General features: G+C 42.9%; 1 protein-coding gene across 4 annotated transcripts in view; it reads left to right on the forward strand.

Annotated features, from left to right (window-relative positions):
* CRAMP1 (cramped chromatin regulator homolog 1) overlaps positions 1–5,596 on the forward strand; it is a 49,198-nt gene extending 43,602 nt beyond the window's left edge. For 3 of the 4 annotated variants that reach the window (XM_041462375.1, XM_041462377.1, XM_041462376.1), the window contains 3 exons: positions 1,361–1,521; positions 1,646–1,776; positions 3,550–5,596. In XM_041462375.1, coding sequence (XP_041318309.1) covers positions 1,361–1,521; positions 1,646–1,776; positions 3,550–3,680 — 423 coding nt within the window. In that variant the 3' untranslated portion in view covers positions 3,681–5,596. Of the gene's footprint in view, positions 1–1,360; positions 1,789–3,549 lie in introns of those variants that run through there. The other variant, XM_041462378.1, reaches the window with a different exon arrangement.
* The last annotated feature ends 2,818 nt before the right edge of the window (positions 5,597–8,414 follow it).

The raw sequence follows: 8,414 nt of genomic DNA on the forward strand, positions 1-8,414 counted from the left end.
GTCACCAGTTGAATACCCAATATATAGGAGAGAGAGATTAACCAGAGCAAGTTCAGCTGAGGTTTACCAGGAGAATCAGGCAGTGAAGAAGGGGTGATGTCTAGGCTTGTTCAGCCTAGAAAAGGTTTCAGGGTGGGAAGGACCCTGCTGCCTGCCAATGCCTGCAGTGGGGTCATTGGCAAGATGTAGCAAGCCCTTTGCAGAATGGTGATGGGAGGTGGGAGAAACAAGGAAAAGCTGAACTGAGAAAGGTTCTGTTTTATCTATAGAAAAACTTCACTTTGACGATAGGCAGGCAGGGAAACAAGTTGCCCAGAGATGTTATGCAGTGACTGTCTTCAGAGCTTTCCAGGGCTCACATCAATAAAACTCCAAGTGAGCTGGTCTGTCCTTACAGGTGAACCTGATTTGAGCAGGTGGTTGAATTAGAGACCTGTTCAGATCCCTTCCAGTCTCAGTTATCCCACAGTTTAGTTATTAAACTCAGTACAACATCACATAACTTGTAATTTCTTGGGGACTTTCCCTTATGGGAGGAATATGTAATTTCTCTATTGCCCTTTGGATTTGGATGAGATGGTTCTGTACAGACCACGTAACTGGGAGCTGCAGCAAGCTCATGTTGATTTAGTGTGACCTTGGCAGCTTCAGACCTGAAATACAGATTCACTTCTGGCATAAATATGAAGATTGTTTGCTTGGTGGGAAGAAGTTGTCAAGGTGTGTTCTAATTAAAGAAATATATGATAATGTATTTGCATGGTTTTGAAGTGACATTGCAGCCTTCAGTATTACCAACTCCCTTCAGAAGAAAATGGAGTAAGACTCCATGTTATGCACAGGAGTGCAGCTCTTGTGGTCCAGGTAATATCTTTAGATCATCTACCTGTGCACCTTAATGCTAAATTTGAGCAGGTAAGACCCATTGAGACTATAGGTTAGGTTTTTTAGAAGCTTCCATTTAGTTGTGGATGAGAAGAGCTGTTCTCTAACTCAGGTCAAGTGAGATAAAGTGTCTCTTTCATATGAGGAGAGGCTGGGAAGGAAGCTGAGGGACCCAGACTCTTCTCAGGATGAGAGGCTGCAAGCAAAATTTGAAACACAATAAATTCCACCTGAAGACAAGAGATCTATTTTGAGGTAATCAGGCATGGAAACAGGGTACCCAGAGAGTTCTGGAATGTCTGTGCATAGGGATGATTCAACACCTGCCAAGGTCCAGGGCAGCCTGTTCTAAGCTGACCCTACTCAAGTGAGATGGCTGGATAAAATGCTCTCAAGATGTCCCTTCCAACCTCAGTTATTCCATGAAATTGCCACTGACATGTAGCTGATCTCTTCTCTCCTTTGTCTCTTCCAGGTGGTAGATTCCCAGCTGGCTTGCATGATGAATGAGAACAGCATAGATTACATATCTCGGTTTAACGACCTTGCCCAGGAACTGTCAATACCTGAGCCGACTCGCAGGGAGATCCTGTTCGATGGAGGAGGTGGTGGTCCCCCGGCTGGGGATCTGTCACAGTAAGGGAATGACCAGCAGGCTGGTGCAGACTGTTCAGCTAAGTTGGAGCTTGCAAAGCTGGAACTTGATGAGGGCAGCAGCTGAGTCTGAGTTATCCCTGTCCTGTGTGCTTCTTTCTAACAGAGAAGCATTGGTTTCAAAGGTCTCAAGAAATACTTGCAAGTCCTGGAATGTGCAATATGCTGGCAACAACAGAACATGGAATAACATTACAGAGGATAGTGCGTCCCTGCATCAGCGATGTAAGATTGCAGGTTTGTGGGACAGTCCTGGACTTGTACTTTGGAATAGCCTAAGCAAGCAGCTCAAGTAGGGATGGGATTGCCACAAGCTCCTGTTTATTAATTATTGTTTGCATAGTGATCAAAATACCATACTTTCTGATCCCCGTGAAAGTTGTGGAGGATGAAGGGTAGGTGTGGGTAGGGGAACCATTGTGTATCTTGACACGTCCTAGTTGGCAGTCTTCTTACCATTCAGTCAAACTGAAGTTCTTGCACTCTGTCCAGGGCACTGCCACTCCTTGATGCTGTGTTCTTACAGACCACTCTGTTCCTTTGGCTCTTTGACCATTCCAACAGGGCTCACACCTGCTTGCTTGTTTGGTAGGGGAGCTCTGATCTGACCTCCTCCCATGCTTCTTGGATCCTCTACTTTTAAACCCCATCACATCACAATTGTCATCATCATCACCCTGACTGCACTCATATTCCTAACCTTTGAGATTCTTCAGCACATTGCACAGTTCACCCTGTGAGTGGGAGAGTGCTTTATGCTCTCCCTGAAGAACACTTGCTTGTTAGGTCTGGAAACATGGCAAAAGAGCTTACACTAGGAAAACTGTGTCATAATTAGTCTTGGCTTTGCTGGAAACATGTAAATATTGTCATCTTCACAAAAACTGAGGATTTATCTGGGAGAGGAAATAGGAAAGAATATTGTAATGTGTAGGAACAAATACTAGGTTAATGCTAAAGCAGTTGAGATTGGTTTTGTGTTATGAAGAGAAGTGTCAAGTCCTAGCTTAATCCCTTAGTCCTTCCCTACTTCCTCTTTTTCCTGTGAACTCTGGGTGCTCTGTAGTACCTCACCATTATTCTTCATGACAGTCACTCCCAGGCATTAGTGGGTCTGGCATTCCCTCTCTGAAATCTCTGTGCATTTAATGTTACATTTTACTGCAGGAAAAACACAGATACTGATTCCAGTGGGTTCAACAGGATAGCAAGTTAATAGTTAATCCATAGGTAATTTCTGGGGAGCTAGTTCTCCGTCAATTCTAGCTTTATAACTAAGGAGACTCCTCTCCCTCTTCCTCTTAGCTGAGCAAGAATACCCATGTTGTGCCCCTTTTCTAAGCACTCATCTGCTTCTCCAGTTAGAGGATGCTCCTTGGCTGGTGTGAGTAGCTCTGAACTTTTCCAAGGGGCTGCTCCTATATGCACCTCAACTTTGTATTAATAATGAATAAACAAACCTCCTCCATCCTGTAGGCCATTATCATAGATTCATTTCCCAACTTGCACTATACTTGGTGGATGTAGTTTGGCCTGCCTTTAGCTACTCACTGGAGGCATTTCTTTGACTGGGAGTTTATTGTAACTTGCTCACAAGGCACTGACTCTGTTTGCTGTTCACCCAGTCCCTTCACTCTGCTTTAGGCAGATTATTTTTAGCTTCTATGGAGTTGGCCTTGTGTTTTCTGTCATTAGGAGAAAATTGAACAAGTTTTCTGATGCACACAGAGCCTAGTTTGAGAATTCTGATAGAATTGTCAGGAAATCACATAAACCTGGAATAGGAAAAGTTGAAGGCTGTCACAGAAATGAATGTTGGGGCCTGTTTTGTTCTGAGCATTCCCCTTGGTATGGAAAAGACCTATTAATCTCAAGAGTCATGCCCACTAAAACTTTTCAGTTTTACTTATAATTTAGCTGTGTTTTGGTTTGGACTTTCCCAGATTGTTCCCTCTTGGTTTTGGGTTCCTCCATTACTAATGTTGACTATTCTGTATGCTGTGTCTCCAGAAATCCTTCAGATTTGCAGGACAAAAGTAGAAGGCACCTACTATGGCTGTGGATTACAGAACGTGCAGGAGGAAATGTGTTACATTCTAATCAAGTACTATCTAAAAAGAAATCTGAACTCTCATTCTTAAATTTCTAAATATTGCAAGAGTAATGTGAGGGTCTCCAGTGTATTTCTAACTTGACAAACTTTTCATCTTCCCTACTGATGCTGGTAACACAGTGGATATGACACTGGGTTTGGCTTTGAAGTTGCCTAGATTAAAGACCAGTGGTGCTGTACCTGCTGCAGGAGTGGAGAGCAGAGCACTTCATCCTGAACCATGAAGGCTTTTTGCCTGCGATACAAGGAGCTGTCAGCTGCCTTGCCTGAGCCTACCCAGGGGGAAGGACCCAACTGCAGAATGAAGGCAGCACAAGTGGCTATTTTTGATGATGCCATGACATCAGAAAACTTCTCATACCCTGAACCTTTGCAAGTGGGCTTGAACCATCCAGTAATAACAGAGTATAAATTACAGAAATCAGTTCAGCACTCAGAATGCTGGGTTAGAAATGTGTTTGGCATCAGCCCCTTAAAAGTTGGCATTGTGAAGCAGTATTCAATTTCAGAAATGTAATGCATTGCAAACTGCTTTTTAATAATAAAGCCCTTTGAGGAAAAGGGAAGAACTTAAGAAGAATTAAGATCATTGTGTAATTCTGAATTGATGCAGTATTTGTTACCCCTACTATGTGAAAGGCCATTTAAACACATCTCTGATCAGACCAGCTCTAGATTTTAGTTGAATGTACTTTACAGTAGTAGTCATCATCAGTTTGTCCTGAGACTGCTAAGGAGGTGCTGTATACACACACCCACACCCACACACCAAGTGCATGTGCACACGCAGACGGCAGGGAGGGTGGTAATACTCAAAACTTCTTCAGTTTTAATTATTTCAGCTTCCCCAACAACAGTAACAAAATCTGTATGAGGGACAATGCCAGGCTAAGCAGACATCCAAGCAAGTGACACTGAAGTGCACACAGTATCATTTCTGAGGTAGAAGTGATTTCATTAGGTTAGTACCTTCCTGGGGCACTATGAGTTGTTGGAGAGGACTAAGGGACACTAACAGTCTCCAGGTCTAGGATTAACTGCTCTAGGCTTTTCCCTCTCAGTGACCATAAGGCAGTTCTGAGCAGCTGACAAGATAAATGGCAGAAGATTGGGTGTCTCATCACCATGGGCTGGGTGCAGAGCACTACCATAGCCCAAGGTTGGATCCACCCAGGTGTGTGTGCACATACTGACAGAGATCTGTACAGGGTGTTGCATTCTGATCACTCACACAACCCATTTTATACTGCATCCCTAATCTACTAAGCATAGGAATAGTAATTTTTTTTATATAGCATTCTTAAGCCTTTTTTTGACACCCTCTATATTTTTAAATTGAATTAAATGGCTTGATTCAAATCTAATCTATAAAGACATCTCATTTATTGACAGCAGATCCCAGAGTGGAAACTCAGTTGCATTTTGTTTTCTATGCTCAGACTTCAGATGCATTTATACGGCAAGTTCTGCACTTTTTTTTAACCTTTTCAAACCTTTCAATCAGTTAATTTCACAGCAAGTTGTAAATGTTACCTAAGTGAAACCTTGGCAAGCACTACGGCAATAAGTTATCATTAATTATTGAAACATGATAACTGCTTTAGAGCTTATGGTTCTGGCAGCAAAATATAATGCTGTTTCTTTTAATAATAGTTAAGCCATATCATCTAAGGTTTCTGGCTTGTTTGAGATGTGAATTTGTTTTATAGATTATAAATATACCTATATAGTGTATGTATAAAGCAAAATGCCTGTCCTTACTGATTATTTTTTGTACCATACTGTAAATTATATTATTTATTCTTTATCAATTTTGGAAAAAGGTGTTTTGGTTATTTAATATAATATACAAAAGCTGTTAAACTTCTTCTGTTTAAATTTCCAATTCAACTTGTAAAGCTGTTTTTATTCTTGTGCATAAATACGTACTAATACTTGGTCTAACTTGTGTCCAGTGTGTTCCTTGCTGTTCATGTCCTCTCATATTTTTTTCATTTAAGCTTTATTTACACGATCATGGCCTTGTGGGCGTGGGAGTTAAGATTTGTCCATAAGGCCAAGCCTTTCAGTGTGATTTGATTGCAGTGAAATCAGTTGCCTAACTTCCATTGGCATCTCCCATCCCAGAATTCTGATGATTCTCACCATGATCAGAGAAAATTTTGGTAGGGTTGTTTTTGCTTTATAGCTTCCATTCTCAGTAGTGTCTGCTCATGGTGAGTTTCAGAAATGTAGCAAACCAGAGGGCTGGTTATCATGAATGGCCTGTCTTGGGCCATAGGCAACAGAAACAAGGTGGAGAAAGAGAGAATAACAAACAAGAAAACCACCAAAAAAATCCCAACCACCACCACCAAGAAGGTACAATAAAAATGGTAGTGTATATCTTGGAGGTTTGGTTTTTTTTTTTCCATTTGAGGTTTCAGATAGGCAGAAACTCGGCTTTGGAGGTTGTATTCAGGCCATCATGTTTTATACAGCCACTACCAGAAACACCTTTTCACCCCAGGACACTCAAGAACTGGGAGCCCTGATAGGGTTGCATAGTCTATCTTCAGAGCTTTCCAAGGTAAAACTAACTAAAGCCCATAGAAAGGTGGGCTGACCCAGCACACCCTGCTTTGGTCAAGTTGGACTCAAGGCCTGAAGTTCCTGTGATCTAGGTCAGTAACTAACTCCTTTTTGTACACTTTTAGGATTTTGATCTCTACGACATACAAAAAGGCAGCTTAAATGTTGCTCTGAGAAAGTGCAAGTGTATAATCAATCAGAAATTAAGAATGTTCTAAAAAGCTCAACGTAAGTTTTATTGGTATTATTTTGATACTTCCTTCCCATCTAAAAAGTGCATAGTTATCTCTCCCACCTGTTTACTGAGAAAATTGGGCTGTGACCAAGTTTGAGCTCTCTCTGTGCAGCTTCTCCCCTCCACTGGCTGTGAGCCTTTGTCAGCATAAAAGACCTTTAAATCTTTTCCACCTTCTGTCAAAGCTGTTACTTAATCTTCTCTCACAATTTAGCTAATTTTGCCCTTAATGACCAAAATTTAAGATTGTAAAAACAAAAGGAATGAGTCTGAAAAATTATTAGCAAAACAAGATACTGCAGTGATAGTACATATTTTTCATGCTTTTTTGTTAGCTTTATTTTATTTGGTTTTTTCAGTCCTTCAAAACAAAAGCAGCAGTATGCTGCTAAATTTATGCCTCTAAGTTTAATTCTTGACATATCACAGCTATAGAGCTGTGAAATAAAACCTTCAGCTGAAAATGTTAGCTTGTAATGTTGCAGTCAATGAAAAATGGTTAGAAAGGCCATGCAAATGCTGGCTCTGCAGGTGCAGCTGCACCATCTCCTCCCAGGGCAGGTTGTCCAGGTGGCTTTCCTATGGCAGTCATCCCACGCTTCAGCCGCAGAGCTGTGAGCAAACCACGGGCACGGACAGCCCTGCCAGGGAGCAGGGTGGATCACAGCAGCCAGACTCTGCTTGACACTGCTGGCAAACCCCTGTCCACACTGACAAGGCCAAATGAGGCATAGGGACCTGACAACAATCACAGGACTGATCATGCTGGGAGGGCCCATAGTAGCTCATCTGATCCCATTTCCCTGCTCAAGCAGGGTCATCCCAGAACACATGGCATAGGGCTGTGTCCAAATGAGGACAAATGAATATCTCCAATGAATCCAAATGAATATCTAAATGAATCCCTCCAGTGAGGGAGACTCCTCACCCTCTCTGGGCACCCTGTTCAGTGCTCAGTCAAGTTCTTCCTCATGTTTGCATGGAACTTCCTGGGCATCAATTGCTGCCTTTGCCTCTAGTTTTACTAGCTGACACCGGAGAGAAGAGCCTGGTCCATCCTCTCAATATCCACATTTTAGACATTCATACACATTAATGAGGTCCCATCTCAGCCATCACTTCTCAAGGTTCAACAGGTCCAGGTCCCTCAGCCTTTCCTCAAAAGAGAGATTCTCCAGACCCTTGACCAACTTAGTAGCCCTCTGATAGAACTGCTCCAGGCGCTCCATGTCTCTCTTGTACTGTGGGGCCCAGGTATGTACACAATGCTCCAAATGTGGTTTTACCAGGGCTGAGTTGAGGGACAGGATCATCTCCCTCGACCTGCTGGCAATACTCTTTCTAAGGCCTGGACAATATGACTCTTCTTGGCTCCAAGGCACAGGTCAGGGACAGAGCTGTGCACCAGGACACCCAGGTCCTACTCTGCAGCACTGCTGTCCAGTGGCTCGGCTCCCAGCCTGTACTGGTGACCAGGGATGTTCCTCCACAGGTGCAGGACCTGCATTTCCCCTTGCTGAATTTCAGAAGGTTCTTCTCTACCTACCTCCCCAAGCTGTTGCGGTCCATCTGAAGGGCTGCACAACCTTCTGAAGTATCAGCCACCCCTTTGTATCAGCAGTGAACTTGCTGAGGACACATCTGCTCTTTTATCCAATCATTGATGAACGAGATATACAACACTGAGCTGGGATCTCAATACTGTTGAGATATACAACAGGGAATGCTGAGGGACACCACTAGTGACAGGTCTCCAACATTACTCTGTGCTACTGATCACGAGCCTCGGGATCTGCCACTCAGGCAGTTCTCAATCCATCCCCCTGTTCACTCATCCAACCCACTTTTCTTGAGTTTGCCTGTGAGGGTATTGTGAGGGAAAAGTGAGGTAGGCAAAGAAGAATTTTGTTTGCTTCCCTGAGTATGGATTGCCCTCCACTTGCTTCTCACTTCACA

The sequence above is a fragment of the Pyrgilauda ruficollis genome, unplaced genomic scaffold (genome assembly GCF_017590135.1).
Source record: "Pyrgilauda ruficollis isolate IOZ18807 unplaced genomic scaffold, ASM1759013v1 scaffold16, whole genome shotgun sequence".
Lineage (NCBI taxonomy): Eukaryota > Metazoa > Chordata > Aves > Passeriformes > Passeridae > Pyrgilauda > Pyrgilauda ruficollis.